Source organism: Verticillium dahliae, genomic scaffold (genome assembly GCF_000150675.1).
Source record: "Verticillium dahliae VdLs.17 supercont1.3 genomic scaffold, whole genome shotgun sequence".
NCBI lineage: Eukaryota > Fungi > Ascomycota > Sordariomycetes > Glomerellales > Plectosphaerellaceae > Verticillium > Verticillium dahliae.
The window spans coordinates 1031962-1052647 of NW_009276940.1; the positions used below are offsets into that span (position 1 = coordinate 1031962).

Genomic DNA, 20686 nt, shown 5'->3' on the forward strand with positions numbered 1-20686 from the left:
GCATTGTATAGTAGCACTGCACGAGAACGATCAGAGTATTCATTTTGATGCACGACTTGCCAAAGGGGCAGTTGTTCTCGATGCTCTTGCTTGGTGCTAGAAGCTGCAAGTGCCCCTCGCCCTCGCCCACGTCCCCACGCCTCCGTCCGCGTCCGGCAAGCACCCTCCGGTAAGGCAGGCGCCTGCCTCACTTTGGATAGTCAGTCGCGACCATGACATCTCCGTGGCCACCCCGACGTCCACCACCTCCACCGCCGCCCCGTTCGCCTCGACGACCTGCTCCCCAGCCCTCTCGACGTCCATCCGACGACTTTGTCACCCGCCTGCACAACACCTCGCTCAATGCCCCGCCCAGCGAGCTGGCGCGCCTCTCTCGCCACGACTTCGCCCTTGAGGATTCTCAGGCCAACGCTGACTCGAGCTCTTCCGAATCTGATATCCACCCCTCCAGACCACGCCGTCGACCAGCCCATTCTCGGTCTATGAGCGTTCCTTTCCCGTCCCTCTTCTCCAGCAAGAAGAAGCAGCGTCCAGGCCCGGTGCACGACGACGACTCCGACGACTCCCACAATGACCCGCCCGTGACTCGATCCGCAGCCAAGACACATACAAGGGGCAACATGAGCCAAGGCAACCGCGATTTCGCCACCGGAAACTGCATGACCTGCAACTCCCTCGTGCGCTGGCCGCGAGATCTCAAGGTCTTCAAGTGCACCGTCTGCGTCACCGTCAACGACCTCAGCCCGGAGGAGCACGCCGGACATAGGTCTGGTGGCGTCCCGCAGTGGCTCCGGGGCGCCAAGCCTGCCACCTCGTCCTCGTCCTCGCCCCCGGATCAGCCCGCCCGCTCAGTCGACAAGAGCGGCACCAAGGAGATATCATTGGAGCACACAAAGTCATTAGTTCACAGCTGCCTTCAGGAGTATCTGGTCCAGGTCGTGCGCCAAGGAAAAGCGGCAGAGAAGCTGCGAGGGCTGTCGTCAGGGCGTCCGCACTCGCCCGTCGATCAGGATGATCATTCGATCGGCCATTGGATAGCTACGAATCCCACGACACCGAATTCTGTGTCACAGAGAACGCAGAAGGAGGAACCTGCAACTTACATGTTCAGCGAGCAACCGACACTTCGCCAAAGCCATCATCAACAGTCCCCAAGATCATACTCATCCTCCTATCCGGCCCGTCCATTGGTGCACAGCATCTTTGGAGAGGAGAGCATCCGTCCTGCTGCACCTCTGCAGCCCGAAATCGACGGAAAGCGACTTTTCAAGCCCTTGGAGGACTATCTCGTGTCATGCTTCAGCTCGCTGCAGTGTGTGAACTCATCGTTTCTTCCAAGCCGTCCACACTACACTGCCCGACCGGAGAGTGATGATTCCCAACCTGTGTTCCCGACACAATCGACTGGCAACGCAACACGGCCAGTTTTTGCGCCTGAACCAAAGGGTGGAAACGTACGACGACAAACCGCCGTACCTCGATCCGACCCCAGGTGTGCCGAATCTCAATCGCAGCTGGTTGATCTTGATCCCAAGCTGTTGCTGCTCGGTAACTTTGCGGAAAACGGCATGTGGTGGACAGGGAACCAAAGAGAGTCTCAGCAGCATGCGCAATCAAAAGGACGCAAGACTTCAGAGGCTGCGCACTCAGTTGTCTCCATGCGTTGCCCTCAAATCGAATGGGACCAGGTCGCTTCGTGGTATGCTACATTGCTCAATGCGGCAGAGTCTTGGACTGCAATTTACGACAGTCTGTATCAGGAAGAGGCATTCGAGCCTCTATCCGCCGCCGCACTCCAAGATTTGGAAGACGTTCTGCTCGCAGCGCAAGAACGAGTGCAAAGGGTCTTGCTCAAAGTAACCGAAATGTTGCTCAAACGACCTGGACGTGCCTTAACCGACCCCGAAGACATGAGATTCCTTCTCATATTGCTCGAAAACCCCTTGTTATATGCCATACCGTCATATTATCGGGGCTCCAAGCAGTCAGGGACGGGCGGCTCACGAGGCGGCAAGAACGGGAGTGATTCAACTCATGCGAGAGGCGGCCCAATCTCAGGACAACACTCTGGGGTCATCAAACGGATTCTCGGCCTCATGTCGAATGCCTCAAACTCATGTCATACACACCTCATTGCATGGTTTGCACGGTACCCCGAATCCAGGTTCTCCATAATTAAGGACCTAACAAGCGGTTTCCTCACCTTTCGACTCATTCGCCAGAACGAGAAAAAGTATGAAGCCAAGGTCGACGTCATTGACGGTCTCATACCTAACATGAGCACCGGCCGGTCTGCAGCCTCGCTTCATGCAGCTCTCGGGACGTCGAGTTCATCAAAAAAGAAGCCGAAAGAGCAGCCGAAGAAGATGGTATACCATGACGATTGGCAGATAAGAGCTGCCGCACGCGTCTTGGCTCTACTGTTCGCTGCCAATAACACCTTGGGAGTCAGACGCGCAGATGCAACCATGCTGGGTAACTCCAGCGTCGTCCTGCGCGAGGGTGTCCAAGTGTTTGGTCAAGTCTTGCCAACCAGCGATTTCTACAACAGCATGATAGACTATGCTGACTTGATTGCTGATTTCGAGGCGTGGGAGACGAAGAGGAGCAAATTTGCCTTTTGTCAGTACCCATTTCTACTCAGCATTTGGGCCAAGTCTCAAATTCTGGAATACGATGCCCGCCGTCAAATGACGACGAAGGCGCGGGATGCCTTTTTCGATAGTATCATGACACGGAAGAATGTCACGCAGCACTTGACGCTTGACGTACGCCGTGACTGCTTGGTGGAGGACAGCCTGGCTGCTGTGAGCGAGGTGATTGGTAGCGGTGGCGAAGACATCAAGAAGCGCCTGCGCATCGAATTTAGAGGCGAGGAGGGTTACGATGCAGGCGGTCTCCGCAAAGAATGGTTTCTTCTCCTCGTCCGTGAGGTGTTCAACCCGGAGCACGGTACGTATTACTACAGAGAAAACCTTCGTCTCGCCTCGAACCACGACTAACTTAGCTGTCAGGCCTGTTCACCTACGATGAGGAATCACAGCTTTGCTACTTCAACCCTAATTCTTTCGAGACGTCGGATCAGTTCTTCCTCGTGGGCGTGGTCATTGGGCTTGCCATCTACAACTCGACCATTCTGGATGTGGCGCTTCCGCCGTTCGCATATCGCAAGTTGCTCGCTGCGGCGCCAATCTCCTCAATTCCATCATCTGCGCACCCACGTCCTGTCATGACGTATAACCTTGAAGACTTGGCTGAGTGGCGCCCACGATTAGCTGCAGGCCTAAAACAGCTGCTTGATTACGATGGTGACGTGGAGGAGACATTTGGCCTCGACTTTGTTGTCCCCGTTGAAAAGTACGGGACAGTGCTTCAGGTCCCCCTTTGTCCAGGAGGTGAATGGAAGTCTGTCACGAACGCAAACCGACGAGAATTCGTAGACTGCTATGTCCGCTACCTGCTGGACCACGCAGTCACCCGGCAATTTGAGCCGTTCAAGCGCGGCTTCTATACCGTCTGTGGAGGCAACGCATTGTCACTTTTCCGGCCGGAAGAGATTGAGCTTTTAGTCCGGGGCTCGGACACAGCTCTTGATATCGACTCGCTCCGAGCTGCAGCTGAGTATGACAATTGGGGCACTAAGAATCCTGATGGTACAGAGCCTGTCATCGGCTGGTTCTGGGACACGTTCAAGAGCGCCAAACCTTCAGAACAACGAAAGCTTCTGTCATTCATTACCGGAAGTGACCGAATACCCGCTATGGGCGCTGCGCTCCTTCCGATCAAGATATCCTGCCTCGGAGAGGACGAAGAACGTTATCCCATTGCTCGAACCTGTTTTAACATGCTGTCTCTTCGCCGTTACGGCTCGCAAGAACGATTGGAGCATATGCTCTGGACGGCTGTGCACGAAAGCGAAGGTTTTGGCTTGAAGTAAGCGGCACAGCGAATAAACAACTAACTTTCATCATTGTCATGGCGTATGGGAGTCAGGAATAGGCAAAGGATACCGCAAAGAGCGCATAAAGGGATGTCTTCGTCTGTAAAACAATAACTTTTGGCTGCCACGCAGGATCCGATGTGTACCAATCGTTGAGGGTGAGGTTCGCATACAGCCAATGAATTGACCTTGTTCATGAGCCAAGCAGTAAACTCGAATCGGTGTTTCGTATGGCAAGATGCTGGCCATGGTTCGAAATGTTCTCCCACAAATCGTACATCTACAATACTGATACAAACATGATTGCTGCCCGTGGCTGTCCACAAGTCGCCCAAGCTTAGTCGATCACGGACTCCCTGGCCTTCTTCAGAAGGTCCCTCTCCCGATTCCTCTCGTCAATCGTCGCCTTTTGCTTCTTCCTGTCCACGGCGCCCTGGCGCTCCATCTCCTCGACCTCCTTCATCTCCGCCTGCTCCTCGGGCGTCGGCAGGACAGGCTGGGCGCCCGTCTCGGCGAGGAAGCGCGCCAAAATCTCCTCGGAGCGCTGGTTCTTCATGTCAATCTTGACGACGCGCTCGTCGGCGGCCGGCGGCGCCGCCTTGGAGGTGTCGATGCCGGACGAGGGCGGCTGGATGCGCACCGCGGGTTCCGCGCCCGCGGCGGCCGCGTCGGAGAGATAGATGGACAGCAGGGCCGGGCCCTCATTTGAGTCTTTGCGGTTGACGATCATGGGGATCGAGGGATTGTGGAACTTGAGCCGGGGGAGCATGTCGCGCCAGAACCGCCTGCGGGCCACTCGTCAGAAAAAATCCATCATACGCGCGCTGCGGGACCTTTTCCCCTCCTTTTCCTTTGAGGAGAAGAGGAAACGCACCTAGGACCCATGTGGCCGTTGTTGTATGTCTTTGCGAACTCGACGTGGATTCGGGTCACCGTTGGGGGGATGACGGCTGCGCCGGGGCCGTGGCGTATCCTGAGCATCTGGTTTCGGGGGTCAGTACCTTGGTTTCTGGGTGCAGGGTGCTTCGGTACGGGAGAGGGGGGCCTCATACTTGCTGCGAAGAAGGTTAGCATTTGCGAAATCGATAGAAAGATCAGGGGTTACGGTGCTGGGGCAATTGGTAACGTACTGCCCGGAGCTTGTGCCACCTTGACGCTGCGCCTGTGCCGACCATTGTGAGGAGTTGGTTGCGGGGGTTGGTATCCGAATGATGTTCGAGTACCCTCGTGCCTTGGAGCTAGCAGCTATCTTCAAAGTCGAAGTCGCGTGTCAGAGGAGCCTCTTAGAAAATTGGTCGTGATGATTCGGGGCGAGCCGGGGCTTATCCGGATAAGATAAGATAATGCGATCTATCGCGCGTCAGTTCACCCAGAAATTTGGGGGGGTGATCTTCCTCCTCAGAAAGTTTCCAGAAACCACTCCAACTTCGAATACCCCCGACGACTCTTGGCAAGACGAGACAGTCGCATCACCGGCAATGCACCGAGCGCTGTCATCGAGATGGCTACGGAGCGCGCTGAGGATTGGTGACCGGGCCGCCCTGGCCGAGGTGCCTGGGTATCTGTGCCCAGCGCTCAGTCTCTCGGCGCAAAGGGGGCGAGGTGTTGCTCACCAGATGACGGTTGCGCACGGCCAACGAAGGTGTCTTCATGCCGAATCGAATCTTCATGAATCGAATCCATCGGAATCTCTCGAGCGACTGCCTTCGGATCCCGCAGATGCCAACGCGCTGGCTTTGGCGAAGCTGCCTCTACAATGCCATGGTTGCGGCGCCTTCACTCAGACCACGGAGCCTGACCAGGCTGGCTACTACGACTTGAACCGCAAATCTGTGCAAAAGTTTGCGGCTTCCGAACACGAGTACGAGATAAAGAAGGGGGAGATCGAGGAAGACTTTGTTGTGACCAAGGCTTTGGAGGGATTGGACGAACACAAGCTTCAAGAGCTTGACCTAGACCCTAGGACTCTGCTCGCCGGAGAGGACCTCGAGACTGATATTCCCTGTGAGCTCTAACCACGAACATCGATCCGTGGACATCTTTGCTTACATTCCGCTTAGCTTTCCCCCCCGCGCCGAATGCAACGCCGCTGTGCAACCGCTGCCATGCGCTCGTGCACCACCGCAAGGGCACGCCCATCTTCCACCCGAGCGTCGACGCCCTCCGCGAAACGATCGAAGAGTCGCCCTTCAAGAACAACCACATTTACCATGTCATCGACGCCGCGGATTTCCCCATGTCGCTCGTGCCGAAATTGCACCAGCTTCTGGGCGACGTCAGCCTCAGGCGGCGCAACCGCAGGTCGCGTGCCGGACGCTACTACAAGGACCGCAAGTTTGACATGAGCTTCATCATCACGCGCTCCGATCTTCTGGCGCCGACGGAGAAGCAGGTCAACGCCCTGATGCCGTATCTGCGCGAGGTGCTGCGGAGCGCCTTGGGGGAGTTTGGCGACGTTGTCAGGCTGGGCAACCTCAAATGCGTCAGCGCGAGGCGGAGCTGGTGGACGAAGGACCTCAAGCAGGAGATTTACAAGCGCGGCGGCGCTGGGTGGATGGTCGGCAAGGCCAACGTCGGCAAGAGCCAGCTCTTCCAGGCCGTGTTCCCCAAGGGCACGACGGCCGACATACCGTTCAAGAACGCCGTCGAGGTGTCCATGTTTTCGCGGGAGGAGGAGGACGAGAACCTCAAGTACCTCGACGATGGGGCGGAGAACTACGACGAGCGTCTCGACCTCGACGCCCTGCTGCCGCCGGCGCGCCCCGAGAGCAACTACCCGGAGATGCCCACCGTGTCGTCTCTGCCTGGCACGACAGCCTCCCCGATCCGCATCCCCTACGGCAACGGCAAGGGCGAGCTCATCGACCTGCCGGGCCTCGTGCGGAGCGACCTCGAGCTCTTTGTCCAGGAGGACAAGCGCCAGGCCCTGGTCATGCAGGACAGGCTCAAGCCCGAGCAGCACTCGATCAAGCCGGGCCAGTCGCTGCTGCTCGGCGGCCTCATCCGCATCACGCCGCGGACGCCGGACCTCATCTTCCTCGGCTACAACTTCACGCCGCTGCCCGAGCACCTGACGTCGACCGACAAGGCCGTCGCCTTCCAGGCGCAGACGAGGACCGCCGCGCAGGTCGACAACATCTGCACCCCCGACGCGGCCGACAAGATGCAGCTCGCGGGCTCCTTCCCGCTCCGCCACGACGTGACCAAGCTCCGCGCGGGGCCCATCACGCGCAAAGACGCCATCAACATCAAGGTCGAGAACCTGCCGTACCGCGTTCTGTCGACCGACATTCTCATCGAGGGCGTCGGCTGGGTGGAGATGACGGCCCAGGTCCGCGCGAGGCAGCTCTTCGCCAAGCCCGAGGCCAAGGTGGCGGCGGAGCCCGTCGTCGACGACACGCCCGAGGACAAGCCGCAGGATCCCTTTGACGCCATCCTGTCGCGTGTGCACGGCGCCGAGAAGGAGAAGCCCAAGGCGCCGCCGGCCGCCGACAAGAAGACGAACAGCAAGGCCGGCGGACTCGACGAGCCCGTCGAGCTCAACTGGCCCGTGGTCGACGTGTACAGCCCGCTCGGCAAGTTCGTCGGCGTGCGACCCCCGATGAACGGCTACATGCTCAACAAGCCGCGCGTGCTGGCGAAGCACAAGAAGGCGCGGCCGCGCAGGAGCATGAAGGGCGCCAAGAAGAGGGACAAGATGGCGCGCAGACATGCCGCTGCTGCGTCCGCTTCCGCTTCGACGTCGGCTTGAGGCGAGGGCACGAGACGCATCCAGAGAAGACTGTCATAATACTGTATTTTATCCTGTCCATTACGACTTGTACCATTATGCGGGGTCATAAAAAAACTCCCAGGAACCCATCAATCACCCCTTCTCAAAGCTGGGGAAGATTCGCCGATAGACAGATACTCTTCATGGAATCTTTCCTTCCCATGACCCGTGATTCCGTAAATCAGTCTTCCCGGAATTTCTCCTCCACGCAGCCAGTGGCGCCTTAAAACACCGACATCAGCATGACAATATGGGTATCAGCCTGAACACTCCGTAGACGCCCAGGGCTCTCCTCGGATAGAAGAACCACTCCCAAAGTTACAGAAAAAAAAAAGACCAGAAAAGCGTGACGTTCGTTCTGGGCCCCTTCCCGCCCGAAAGTGCGTCACGGCAGACTCGGGCCTTACGCCGTCCCTGGCGTGACCCCGACAGCCGTGCCGTTAACAGCCTGCCCGGGCGTGACCAGCTCGCGGAAGCGTGCATAAAACGTCTCGGCGTCCAGACCCTCCTGCTGCAGCTGCTGCAGCTGCTCGAGCTGCGCCTGTCGCCTCGCGGCCTCGAGCTCCCGCCTCGCCTCCCACCGGACGGAGACGAGAGCGGCCTTGCGCAGGTCAAGCTCGGCGTCGGCGGCGGCGCGCTGGGCGTCGGTCATGGCGCGGTAGTCGGTCTTGAGGCGGTCGAGGTCGAGGGCGGGGTTGGCGGTTGTGGCCGCTGTGAGGTTGCTGCTGCCGCTGGCGCCGCCACCGGTGAGGCTGCCTGGAGGCAGAATCTCGTTGAGGAGGTCGGAGGCGGAGGCGCGGGCGCGGGCGGCGCGGGCTTGGGAGTCTGTCGAGGCTGCTGAGGAGAGAGGGCCGCCTGGTGTTCGGAGATGCTGCTGTTGCTGCAGCTGTTGGGCTTGCTGTTGGCGTTGGAGGTCCTTGGGGTATGCTGGTTGTGTTGGTGCAGGCTGCTGTTGAGGCTGCTGTTGTTGCTGTTGCTGTTGAGGCTGTTGTGGTGGTGGCTGTTGCTGTTGTTGTTGCTGCTGCTGCTGGATGGGCCGGATGGGATTCGGGTTGGGAGCGAGGTTCAGTGGGGGCACAACGCTCAGCTTCGGATCAAGGGATGGCGAGGCGGAGGGGGAGGCATCGTCAGACATGGGCTGCTGCAGGCCGCGAGAGGACGAGGTGGGCGTGAGGCCGTGGCCGGCGCCGGGCGTGAGCGTCTTGGAGCGGCGCAGGGTTGTTTTGATGGTGTTGAAGGGAACGTCAGGTAAGTACTTGTGGATTTTCTTAGCACCGTTTCCAGCGGCGCGAAGCTCGAAAATGCGAGCGCGCATGGTCGGGTCGAGCTGGCGGCCGCGAACCATTGCTGTGAAGGAACAATGGATGGGCAGTACGGATGGCGGAACGTGTTGATGAACCCTTGGGCCGGCGGCGGAAGGGATGGAGCTATTTCGAGCGATGGCGTGGGTGAGGTAGGTGGTCAAATGGATGATGGGAGTTGCTGGGTGGGTGAGGTGTGGGTGTGGGTGAGGGTGAGGGTGAGGATGAGGAGGGTGAGGGTGAGGTTCAAGGTCGCGGGTGGTTTTCTCGTGTTGGGGGCGTGTTGTGTTGGAGGAATTGGCTGGGGGCAGGAGGGAGGTCAAGAAGAGGAGGGAGGTCTGGGAGGGAGGCTTGGGAGGTCTGGGAGGTCTGGGCGGTCTGGGAGGTCTCAGACTCCTGGGAGGTCAGGCCAGGTGCCGAATTTGCAGAGGGGGGTGCATTCAACGCGTTCGGGCTGGGGGGAGCGCAAGCGCCAGGTACTTCCAAGCTGGAGAGCAGTCGCGCTCCCCAGGAGGGGGGGGGGGTGTTGGCATTATTACCAGGGTTTGCTTTGGCGGGACGCGATGTGACGCCCGTCCCTTGTGCTCCTGACAATGACGCGGGGTGGCCCTGACGGTGTACATAGTTGCAGGCCGAAGTTTCGCGGAGGTCCCCCGTCAAGACCCACCAGTTCACCCCCCTAGCTGTCCCACAGGCAACTTCTCAGGTACAAGCTGTCTCCGCGTGAGGCCTGGCAGCCAGCTGTCAACCCAAAATCACTGCTGCACCCCTTGTCGAGGCGAGGTACTTGCCCCCACCGCGATATTTACCGTACCCGACGGTACCAAGTACCATGCTGATGTAATCCGGTGGGATCATGAACCTGACTCTGACCCGACTCTGACCCCACCAACGTCAGAAGTTCCTGACTTCATCTTTCTCCCTCTTCGCAGCGTCGCCTCGCGTGCCCGGGTTCATCGCTGGTAATTGATTGCGTGTACGGCACTGCTTCAAGCTTCGCTTCTCGGCTCACGGCAGTTTCGACAGCGGCTACCCAAACACCACTCACGCGTGTTCTCGGGAATCCATCGGCCATCTCTCGCCGCCACCCAGGATCACCCACCACCAAAAAGCCATGGCTTCAGCGGCACAGCGACCTCTGCAGCGCGGGAGCCCGGCTCCCTCGCCAACACAGACAGTGACCTCGGCGCCAGTGCGCCCAAACACACAGCAAACAACGCTCCGGTTGCGAGGCGCCCACGCGCCATCACGACCGTCGGTCCAGTGGGCTGACGATGTTGTCGACAACGAGGGGCTCGGTCGAAAGAAGTCCAAGGGTATGTTCTGCCGTGCGCAGGGAACTTGAACCGTCCTGACACGACGCCAGTGTGCTGCATTTACCATCGTCCCAAGGGCATCGACGAGTCCAGCGATGAATCGTCCTCCGACTCGTCTTCCGACGGCTCCGATTCTGACAACGAGAGCGGCAGGAGGAGAGTACCCGACGGCGACAGCAAAGGCAAAGGCAAAGGCAAAGGCAAGGCGAAACCACATGAGTGCGACGACCATGATCACGACCACGGCCATGCGCATCACCAGGGCAGGCCTGACAAACGCGGTGGCGACAAGGGCAAGGAGAAGCGGCTGCCCAGTCCGAATGCCTATGAGAGGATACCCAAGCCGCCGAAAGCGAAGAACGACCAAGGCGAAAATACGAAAAATTAGATGACAAAAATCAAATGACAAGAGAATCTGCATAACTGGCCTCCGGCGAGGGGCTGACGGCGTCATGGGACAGACACGACAAGGATAAACAGACATGGGGACGGATGGCATACATAGGATACCCGGGTCAGCATTTGCAGAGCACAGTGCAGGAGCAGGTGGGCGTGAACATGCTAATATCATCTGGTATTCGTTTTGGTCGACTTGATTCGATTCATACCTGGTATCATGGTGTTCGTGTGATGAGAGAGCATGGCCATTTTCAGTGGTCAGCAAAAACGGACGACGGGTCCATGACACGGTTTCACGAGGAAACGATCAACCCGGTAAGCTGCAGACAACGTACACAGCAAGAGTGACTTGATTTCCTCTCGAACACTTATGCCTCGACACTGCACGCCGTGGACAGGGACCTCCGGGCGGCACCTCGGCCAGCGCCGGCGGCGAGGCAATGGGGTGTCTGATAAGATGCACCACCAATAAAGGGGTTCAGGGAGACCCAGATGGCGGGGTGAATATGACCCACAGCGGGGTAGCAAGAACCCAGCACAGCTCCAGGCCCATGGATCCCTCTGATCGTCACGCCTCGACAGACTTTCTGCTTTTTCCAACCATCCATCTACTCTAACCCATTGAACCATCGGTCAACTTGTCATCTCACCCTCTGAGTTTCCCAAATATCATCCCATTTTTGTTCTCCCGTTCATCTGACTTGGGCATCTCACACACGACCATGTCTCACTCACACGACGGCGGCGCCAGCCACTCCCACTCCCATGATGCCAGCATCTCAGCTGCTGAGCATGGCCACTCGCACGAGATCCTTGACGGGCCCGGCAGCTACCTCGGCCGCGAGATGCCCATCGTAGAGGGCCGCAACTGGTCTGACCGAGCCTTCACCATTGGCATCGGCGGGTGAGCCCTCCCCCTCCCCCCTTGCCCCCTTGCCCCCTTGCACCCCCTTTCCGGCATCCTGCTGTTCCCCCCCTGACAGACATTGGGACGAAACGGCAGACCCGTGGATTCCGGCAAGATGGCCCTCATGCTGGCGCTCTCGCGGGCGCTGCGCGAAAAGTACTCGCTCGCCGCCGTGACCAAGGACATCTTCACGCGCGAGGACGCCGAGTTCCTAACCCGCCACAAGGCCCTGCCGGCCTCGCGCATCCGCGCCATCGAGACGGGCGGCTGCCCGCACGCCGCCGTGCGCGAGGACATCTCGACCAACCTCGCCGCGCTCGAGGACCTGCACCACGAGTTCGACACGGACCTCCTCCTCATCGAGTCGGGCGGCGACAACCTCGCGGCCAACTACAGCCGCGAGCTCGCCGACTTTATCATCTACGTCATCGACGTCAGCGGCGGCGACAAGATCCCGCGCAAGGGCGGGCCTGGCATCACGCAGAGCGACCTGCTCGTCGTCAACAAGACGGACCTCGCCGAGATTGTCGGCGCCGACCTTGGCGTCATGGAGCGCGACGCCCGCAAGATGCGCGAGGGCGGGCCCACCGTCTTTGCCCAGGTCAAGAAGGACGTCGGCGTCGACCACATTATCAACCTCATCACGAGCGCCTGGCGGGCCAGCGGCGCCGAGGGCAACAGGAAGGCTGCCGGTGGGCCGCGGCCGACGGCGGGGCTCGAGGAGCTGAATGCGTGAGGTACATAAAAGAGAGGGAGAGGGCGAGGGAGAAAGAGACCAAATGTCGGGCGCGACAATGATGATAAAAGGGGCAGGCCCAAGAAACGCCCATTTTTTGCCTGCCAATGTCTGTCTATATACCACTTATGAAGAGAGAGAGAGCGAGCCCCGAGGCCTTGATCACTTTTCCCGCCCGTTCTTTTCCCTTTGCTCCTGCATTTCGTTTCGCAGAAGCTCGTCATGTCCCTTCTCATGTCCATCATTCGATCATCATGTCATCCTGCGCAGCCTGCGCCTCTCGCGACCCCAGATCCAGCAGCGCGCCCGTGTACGCAGACGCCTCACGGGGCCACACCCGCTTGTACAGGCTCACGCCGACGGCGTCCTGCGGGTTAATGTGCGCGTCAAAGGTGGCCTTGAAGTAACCGTGCGTGCCGAGGGCCTCCTTGACGTACCCGCTCCTGCCGCGTCTCGTCCACAGCGGCAGCGCCTTGAACCACTCGACGTCCTCGCGGTTGAAGAACATGTAGCGGATCGTGACGATCCTCTTGTTGATGTGGTACGGGTGGCCCGTGAGAATGACACGCTTCGCCACGACGCGAGACGTCGAGGGCGGCAACGCCGTGCCCGTGGCGATGAGCGTCAGACCGACGTCCGACGCCTGCTCCTCCTCCGACTGCGCCACCTCGGTGCTCGGGGTCGTGCGCTTGAAGAACAGCACCGGGACAGCACCCCAGGTCACGGGTCCCGTGAACGTGGCCACGGCCGACTGGCCCGGGTGCAGGTAGCGGCAGTACTTGTGCACGTCGTTGGGCGTGTTGCCGGGCTGCGAGAAGAGCGGGTTGATCGTGAAGCGGCGGGCGCCGCACTGCACGATGAGCTCCTCCTTCGACTTGACCGACTTTTCATAGTCGGAGCTGAGGTTGATGAGGTAGTTGACGACCGTCTTCTTCTGCTCGTGCCTCAGCAGCGAGACGAGCGTCACGGGCTGGCCGGGCTTGTAGGACTTCTCAAACGTGACGGGCACGTTCTTCAGGTGCACCGCCACCCTCGTGCCGGGGGCGACACCGCCCACGAGAGCCTCGCGGGTGAACCGTGAGCGGGAACCCTGGTAGTCGGGGACACGCAGCAGCCTGCGCCAGTCCTCAGGCTCGTACGCGCGGTCCTCGTCCTCGACCCACTCGCTCGTCCGCAGGCTCTTGAGACCTCTGTACTTGGCTAACCTCTCACGGGCGGCGACACCAGGGTGCAGCTCAATCTCGTCAGGGAACTCCTTGTCGTCCTCGACCTCATCTACCTTTCTGTTTTTCCTGAACGCCGCGAGCTGCTTGGCGTCCTCGTCCTCGTCGAGATCCTGAAACATCTCCGACTGAGGGTACTCTGACGGCGCACCCTCTGTCGGCGGTTTCGGCGCGTAGCCCTCGAGGCCGTCCTCGGGGCCAATCTCCTCCGAGCCAGAGGACTCGTCCTCCATGTCAAAGTCCTCCATGTCTGAGCCCGAGTCGGACACATCCTCTCCGAGATACCAGGCCGACTGGTACTTGGACGTTCCCTTGGGAACCTTCTTGGGCTGCTGTGTGGGGTCGAGGGGGTTGTCGTCCGAGAAGTAGTGGTGGTCGTCGAGCAGGACGCCCTTTTTCGCTGTTGTGGCAACGGACATGGCGCCGTCATCCATGTCGTCGTCGTTGTCGTCGCCCTTCATGGCCTCGTCAGGGGCCAGGTCGAGGAGTTCATCCTGGTCCTCGTCGGGCACTTCGAGGATCTCCTCGGCGTGAATGTCCTCGACGGCCATGGCCTCGCCCTTCTTCTTCCTGGTGATGGGCGCCGCCATGATCTTCTCAATCTGGAACAGGCCGTGGTCGCCCAACTGCACCAGCCTGTTGGCCTTGAGCCCCTTTCCTCGCACGACACCGGTGATGACTGTGGACGCCGTGCCGGACGAGGCAAACTCAATGTCCTCGGCCAGCAGCCAGCTCCTCTCGTCCCTCCACCTGACGCCCTTGGGTGTGGTGTTGCACAGCGAGCGCATGAGGTTGGAGCACTCCTGGCGGCTGTCGAGGCTGTAGAGCTTCTCCTGCTCGGGGTGGAAGTGGGTGATGTAGGACTTGAGGGAGCCGAGGACCTGCGTCTTCTGCTTGGCGGGTTCGATCTTGTCGAGGCCCTGGACGATGGTGTAGAGGGTCGACATGCCCTGGCTCTCGAGACTGCGCAGCATGAGCTCGCCGAGGGGGTCGACCTCGACGCCGGCGCTCAGCATGACGACGACAAAGTCGGCGACGCGCGTGCCGTCGAGGACGGCGTTGAGATCGCGCTTCAGGGGCACGTATTGGAGTTTCTGCTTGAAGCGGTCGACGGAGACGCGGAAGGGGTTCTCCTCCATGTCGGCCTCAATGTCGAGGCTCTCGTTGAGCTGCTTGATGGCGAAGCTGACGTCGCTGTCTTCGCAGAGGGGGACGATGGCAACGACGCGAGGGGCGCCATCGCGGCCGGCAAATAGGGACGTCTCCTCGAGGTGCTCCTTTTGCTTGGTGAGACGGTGCTGCTTGGCCTGGTTGCGTCGGTCGAACTTGGACATGACATTCTGGTGAGGGGTCTTGCGCTGGCCCTTTTCGGTGCCGGCCACCTTGCCTGTTGAGGATCATGTTAGTGAAATCGTAATGGATAAAGTGCAAGCAGAAGGAGAATGTATCGAGGGGAACTTGCGCCCAGATGACTGGACAGCATGGTCATCATACCCTTAGCAGCGTTGCGCAGCGCACTCTTCGTCGCATGCTTGGACTTGAAGGGCTTGTGGGAGACCTTCGTCGTGGAGCGATGGGAGTGGCTCATGGTGGACATGTTGCCGTCGCCTCCGGCCTTGAACCTGAAGGGTAAAGAAGCCACTTTTGGTGATATCGTCTTGGGGGATTCGAGAGGGGCCAAAAGGGTCGAGAGCAAGACGGTGAAGTGAGGTGAAGTTGTGTGGGATGGTGGTGCTGCAGAAGCGGGCAAGGCGGGACACACTACAGCGGGCAGCCAGTGATGAAGTGCCTGAGCCGGGGCATTTTAGTGGGTGATGCAGCACACAAACACCCTTCTGGCTTTGGGGGGCAGCAGCGGGCCGTTGCAGGTCGCAATGGCGGGGTCGTTTGCTGGTCGCTCTTTCTCACCCCTCTGCATCCAGAAATTTTTCTGTGGCTATCTTATCGCCAGCTTATCGGTGGGTGGGGCGAAATAGAACGGCCCTGGCCAATGATGAGCGTTCGATAAGTCTTGCAGATCTGGAAGACTCCCAAAGATTTTTTGGACTGGACTGAGAGACTGTGAGGAAGAGTGCCATTGGTATCATATCGGCGTCTGATGATTCGGATCACGACTTGACCTCGACCTCGACCACGACTTGATTCCGGCCTCGATCTCGATTCCCGTCTATCCTGTCCATACCTCGCCCACCCACCATGGAAGGAACAGTATCACGGACAGATGCCGCGCCAGCAAGGCAACACTCCAATGGCGCGACCGCCGTCGAGCGCCGGACAAACCTCTTGACCAAGTCGGAGCGCGACAAGCTGAAGCGCCGCAAAGAGGCCGATCAGTCCTACGGCCGCGGCAAAAAGGTCAACCTCAAGACGGTACGCGACAAGAAGCTCCGCGGCAGCATGAAGCGCCTCGAGGGCAAGTTCGAGACGGCCGCCCTGCGCGCCCGCGACGCCGAGATTCTGCTCGAGAAGACAAGCGGCTTCCTCGAGCCCGAGACGGAGCTGGAGAGGACCTACAAGGTCCGCCAGCAGGACATCATCGAGGATGTGGCCGTGTCGACGGCGCAGAAGCGGTTCGAGCTGAAGCTCGACCAGCTGGGACCCTACGTTGCCGAGTACTCGCGCAACGGCAGGGACCTGCTGATGGCGGGGCGAAAGGGCCACATCGCGACGATGGACTGGCGCGAGGGCAAGCTGGGGTGCGAGCTGCAGCTGGGCGAGACGATCAGGGACGTCAAGTGGCTGCACAACAACCAGTTCTTCGCCGCGGCGCAGAAGAACTACGTCTACATCTACGACAAGGACGGTGTCGAGCTGCACTGCCTGAAGAAGCACCGCGAGGTCACGCACATGGAGTTCCTGCCCTACCACTTTCTCCTCTGCACAATGGTAAGTTGATCGCCAGCAAAAATTATGCGTGGAGACGTCTGACTGACGAAACCACGCCAGGCCACCAACGGCTGGCTCAAATACCAAGACACGTCAACGGGCCAGATTGTCACGGAGCTCCCCACGAAACTCGGTCCCCCGACGGCCATGACGCACAATCCCTACAACGCCATTATCCACGCCGGCCACCAGAACGGCACAGTCACCCTCTGGTCACCAAACTCCCACGACGCCGTCGTCAAGCTGCTGGCGCACCGCGGCGCCGTGCGGTCGGCGGCCGTCGACCGCGAGGGCCGCTACATGGTGACGACGGGCCAGGACTGCAAGATGGCCATCTGGGACATTCGCATGTTCAAGGAGGTGCACCAGTACTTCACGCGGCAGCCGGCGTCGTCGGTGGCCATCTCGGAGACGGGCCTCACGGCCGTGGGCTGGGGCACGCAGACGACTGTCTGGAAGGGCCTCTTCTCCAAGCACGCGCCGACGCAGGAGAAGGTGCAGAGCCCCTACATGACGTGGGGCGGCGAGGGCAAGCGCGTCGAGCGCGTGCGCTGGTGCCCCTTTGAGGACACGCTCGGCATGGGCCACGACGAGGGCTTCTCGTCCATCATTGTGCCCGGCGCCGGCGAGGCCAACTTTGACGCCCTCGAGGTCAACCCGTTCGAGACGGCCAAGCAGCGCCAGGAGGCTGAGGTCAAGGGCCTTCTCAACAAGCTGCAGCCCGAGATGATTGCCCTCGACCCCAACCTCATCGGCAACCTCGACCTGCGCTCCGACAAGCAGCGCCGCGCCGACAAGGACCTCGACGCCAAGCCCGAGAACGTCGAGGAGGAGATCCGCAACCGCGCCAGGGGCAAGAACGGCGCCCTCAAGAAGTACCTGCGCAAGCAGCGCAAGAAGAACATCATCGACGAGAAGAGGATGAAGGTCGACGAGATTTGGAACGAGCAGCAGAAGCTCAGGGAAAAGAAGACGCAAGAGGTCGAGGCCGACCTCGGCCCGGCGCTGTCGAGATTCGTCAGGAAAGCGTAGGCGGGGCGGAGTGGGAGCTGGAGCATAGGAAGAAGAAGAAGCAGACGCAGAAGCATGGGAAGAATTCGTGTCGCACCTTGTAGGAACCATGCCCGGGGCTGGGGTTTTGCATCTAGCTGGCGTTTTGGAACGTGGGATTTGGTAGTCTGGTCATTGAATACCCTGGCATGTCACAACTTGATGTGCCCGAGTGGTTTTGAGATTCCGTTTCTTCGTGAATTCCGATCTACCTGCGCAAAGTGCGTTCCGCTCCATCAATGACGACCTAGGTCTTTGCTGTGTGTCTGTGTTCGTGCTTCCGCACGCACGCCCATCTTCATATACAGCAACTGCCAAGCAGATTGCAGTCCTGCCCTTCACACCTTTTTCTGTTTCCCATACCATGAGCACCATTTCCCTCGCATCTAACCACAAATAAAAGTCAAAGACATGAAAATTCTATGTCGACCAAGGCCAAAACATCCCTGCCACAAGAGCCTGCCGCTCACAGCAGCTTCAGATGCCCGGTAATCTTATCCACCAAGCTCTTAGGCGCCGGACCGACACCAAGCACCGTCAGGCTGCCAGCCTCAATCTGCGTGCGGCCAGCATCGGCAATGACCTCGGCCGTGACCCCCTGAGCGCGCGCCGCGGCCCGCAGCTTCTTCAGCTCGTCCTCACCCTTAATTTGGACGGCGATTTTGGCCTGGCCGAGGCGCTCCCAGCGGTCGAGCAGACGGGCCTCGGCGGAGGACGGGCCGTTCTTGGCGGCGGCGCGGGCGAGCACCTTGTAGCATGCGAGGGTGGCGTGGGAGCTCTGGGCGGCCATTTTGCCTATGGGCGGGCGCGGGTCAGTCCATTGTTCATTGTCTTGCAGGTGGTAAGCAGGTGGGTGGGAAAGAGAACTACCCTTTGTCATGCCGAGGTCTGTCCTGACGACGAGGACGAGCTTGCATTCCTCCTTGCCGACATCTGCAATGGGCACGGCCTTGGCCTTCTTCTCGTCCTTCTTCTTCTCCTCCTGGCGCAGGCCGTCGCGGCGGTCGGCGGCCTCGCCGTTGGCCCAGTTGGGGGCGTGGTCGAGGATGGTGTCGTCCTCGTCAATGTCGGACTCGTCGCTCTCGACGGGGTCGCGGAGATTGCCGCGGCGCTCGGCCTTGAGCGCGGGGGAGATGAGGTAGCCGCGAATGGCGAAGACGCCGAGGGCGAAGCCGGAGAGAAAGGTCACGGCGGAGGTGGTGAGGATGAGGTGCAGCGTGTCGGACATGGTGGGGGGAGAGTGCCGCGGGCGCGGGCTTGAGCTTTGGCGGGTGCGTGGATTCGTATGGCCTGCGGTGGTAGCAATGCAGCTTCGATTTGGTCGGTGAGGAAGCGGATCGAGAGAGCCCGTGTGATGTTGGCAAGGACAAAGTTGAGGGTCAGAGTTGAGGTTTGTCAGGATGCGGGAGCTGCGGCAGGTCTGGAAGCTTGGCTCAAAGCTTTGGTGTTCGAGCGTCCACACCCCACTGACTGCCAGGACTTGCCAGATACCTTAAGGTACCTTGCCTTGCCTTGGGTACTTAGGTCTCCAGGTAGGTAAACTTGGTATGTGCACTGACGTTTGCAGTGAGCTCCTGTTTCAGCAGCGGGATCGACTCATGAGCTCCCCTGTCAGTTGCTTCGATGACCAACTCAAACGCCAATGGCTTTGTACAAGAGGGACAATGAAAACTGCACCAAGTTCTATTCATACAATTAGTCTAGTATAATACTGGTGAGATGCCTTACAAATATTGACGTAATAATCATCCAAAGTCCGCACACCGAGACTACAATCTGCAGCGTTTGATCTGCAACACCAGGATAGTATGGAAAATGAAATGCTGTGCAATAGGATGAAATGAATTGACACAGGCATTTTTTTTAAATACAACACCATAAATGGGGTTCTCTGTACTATTGAAACTCCTCCATGCTGTCAATCGCACCTGAAGCCCTGTCTTGCCCCTGGTGGACCACTTTGAACTCTAAGTTCGTCAATCAGCAGCCCCAGACTCATCTCACTGGAAGCACCTCACCTCACCCGCCTCCCCTAAACAGCCACTCACTCGTTGAGCATCGCCCCCCATGACGGACCAGAAAGCCGTCGTCGTGGCCCTCAGCGGCTGCTCGTCCAGCGGCAAGACAACCCTCGCCCGTCTCCTCCGCGACATTTTCCCCAACACCTTTATTCTCCACGAGGATGACTTCTACCGCGCGGAAGAAGAGTACATCCACAGACCATCCCCCACGACAGCCAGACAGCCCAGCTGACATGTATGTCGCCTCGCAGACTGCCCTCCAAGAACGGCCTCCTAGACTGGGACTGCCCCCAAGCGATCAACATCACGGACATGGAAAAGGCCCTCACCCACATCCGCACCTCCGGCACATTCCCCGTACGTCCCTTCCCTTTCCTCCCCGCTTCCCCCCCTCTCTCTCTAACCCAAACCTCAAGCCGTTCGTCGACTCGAAAGAGGACCAAAACTCAGTAGGCGCCTGCCCCGTCAGCACCGCCAAGATCGCAGCCCTCCAAGCCAAGGTCGCCGCCTGGCTCCGTCCCCCGTCGCCAGGCCACGCCGTCTTCGCCTCGGGCCTCCGCCTCTGCCTCTTCGACGGCTTCCTCCTCTACTGCAGCGAGATGCAGGCCGCCATGCGTCTCATCGACGTCAAGCTGTTCCTGACCGTCAGCCGCGCGCGGGCGACGCAGAGGCGCGAGGCCAGGGACGGCTACGTCACGCTCGAGGGGTTCTGGAAGGACCCGCCGGGGTACGTGGACGCCGTTGTCTGGCCCAACTATGCGGATGCGCACGGCTGGTTGTTTGAGGGGCGTCATGTCGAGGGGGCCTTGGACCGCGGGGTGTTGAGTGAGAATGGCATCCTGGCGCAGGAGGGCGATGAGCTGGATGTCGATATGGAGAAGACCTTGGAGTGGGCGGTTGATACTGTCATGGCCGAGCTGGAAAGGCGGCTGAAGCAGTAGCGGTAGATGCTTGACATCCTTGGGTGGCAGAAATTGGTTCACATCTTGTCGACGATGAAGCCTGGAGACCCGGTGCCAGCGACGTGTGGGCACATAGCCGACGATAGAGTAGCCAGATCGGCCACGGTATGTGATAGACTGGCATCATGAACGCAGGAAATATAGAGGTCTCAGTTTATCAACCTTACCATTGC

At 59.6% G+C, this 20686-nt stretch overlaps 10 protein-coding genes across 10 annotated transcripts; 6 read left to right on the top strand and 4 right to left on the bottom strand.

Annotated features, from left to right (window-relative positions):
• Positions 1–212: 212 nt before the first annotated feature.
• On the top strand, positions 213–4141 carry VDAG_01943 (ubiquitin-protein ligase E3A; the record flags this gene model as incomplete). The annotated part of the gene is made up of 2 exons (XM_009657972.1): positions 213–2952; positions 3015–4141. 2 exons carry the CDS (start codon positions 213–215, stop codon positions 3935–3937), a joined length of 3663 nt encoding a protein of 1220 aa, XP_009656267.1. The 3' UTR covers positions 3938–4141.
• A 136-nt stretch (positions 4142–4277) lies between these two features.
• Positions 4278–5115, bottom strand: VDAG_01944 (50S ribosomal protein Mrp49; the record flags this gene model as incomplete). The annotated part of the gene is made up of 3 exons (XM_009657973.1): positions 4278–4725; positions 4815–4921; positions 5071–5115. 3 exons carry the CDS (start codon positions 5113–5115, stop codon positions 4278–4280), a joined length of 600 nt encoding a protein of 199 aa, XP_009656268.1.
• Positions 5116–5556: 441 nt separating this feature from the next.
• On the top strand, positions 5557–7691 carry VDAG_01945 (uncharacterized protein; the record flags this gene model as incomplete). The annotated part of the gene is made up of 2 exons (XM_009657974.1): positions 5557–5944; positions 6001–7691. 2 exons carry the CDS (start codon positions 5557–5559, stop codon positions 7689–7691), a joined length of 2079 nt encoding a protein of 692 aa, XP_009656269.1.
• Positions 7692–8115: 424 nt separating this feature from the next.
• VDAG_01946 (uncharacterized protein) lies at positions 8116–9057 on the bottom strand (the record flags this gene model as incomplete). Its single annotated transcript, XM_009657975.1, has 1 exon — positions 8116–9057. One exon carries the CDS (start codon positions 9055–9057, stop codon positions 8116–8118), a length of 942 nt encoding a protein of 313 aa, XP_009656270.1.
• Positions 9058–10127: 1070 nt separating this feature from the next.
• On the top strand, positions 10128–10717 carry VDAG_01947 (uncharacterized protein; the record flags this gene model as incomplete). Its single annotated transcript, XM_009657976.1, has 2 exons — positions 10128–10329; positions 10380–10717. The coding sequence occupies 2 exons, from the start codon at positions 10128–10130 to the stop codon at positions 10715–10717; spliced, it is 540 nt and encodes a 179-aa protein (XP_009656271.1).
• Positions 10718–11450: 733 nt separating this feature from the next.
• Positions 11451–12371, top strand: VDAG_01948 (urease accessory protein ureG; the record flags this gene model as incomplete). The annotated part of the gene is made up of 2 exons (XM_009657977.1): positions 11451–11632; positions 11732–12371. The coding sequence occupies 2 exons, from the start codon at positions 11451–11453 to the stop codon at positions 12369–12371; spliced, it is 822 nt and encodes a 273-aa protein (XP_009656272.1).
• A 241-nt stretch (positions 12372–12612) lies between these two features.
• VDAG_01949 (ribosome biogenesis protein TSR1) lies at positions 12613–15182 on the bottom strand (the record flags this gene model as incomplete). Its single annotated transcript, XM_009657978.1, has 2 exons — positions 12613–14981; positions 15089–15182. 2 exons carry the CDS (start codon positions 15180–15182, stop codon positions 12613–12615), a joined length of 2463 nt encoding a protein of 820 aa, XP_009656273.1.
• Positions 15183–15790: 608 nt separating this feature from the next.
• On the top strand, positions 15791–17512 carry VDAG_01950 (U3 small nucleolar RNA-associated protein; the record flags this gene model as incomplete). The annotated part of the gene is made up of 2 exons (XM_009657979.1): positions 15791–16480; positions 16541–17512. 2 exons carry the CDS (start codon positions 15791–15793, stop codon positions 17510–17512), a joined length of 1662 nt encoding a protein of 553 aa, XP_009656274.1.
• A 484-nt stretch (positions 17513–17996) lies between these two features.
• Positions 17997–18758, bottom strand: VDAG_01951 (peptidyl-tRNA hydrolase; the record flags this gene model as incomplete). Its single annotated transcript, XM_009657980.1, has 2 exons — positions 17997–18325; positions 18401–18758. 2 exons carry the CDS (start codon positions 18756–18758, stop codon positions 17997–17999), a joined length of 687 nt encoding a protein of 228 aa, XP_009656275.1.
• An 839-nt stretch (positions 18759–19597) lies between these two features.
• On the top strand, positions 19598–20492 carry VDAG_01952 (uncharacterized protein; the record flags this gene model as incomplete). The annotated part of the gene is made up of 3 exons (XM_009657981.1): positions 19598–19737; positions 19803–19908; positions 19968–20492. The coding sequence occupies 3 exons, from the start codon at positions 19598–19600 to the stop codon at positions 20490–20492; spliced, it is 771 nt and encodes a 256-aa protein (XP_009656276.1).
• Positions 20493–20686: the final 194 nt, after the last annotated feature.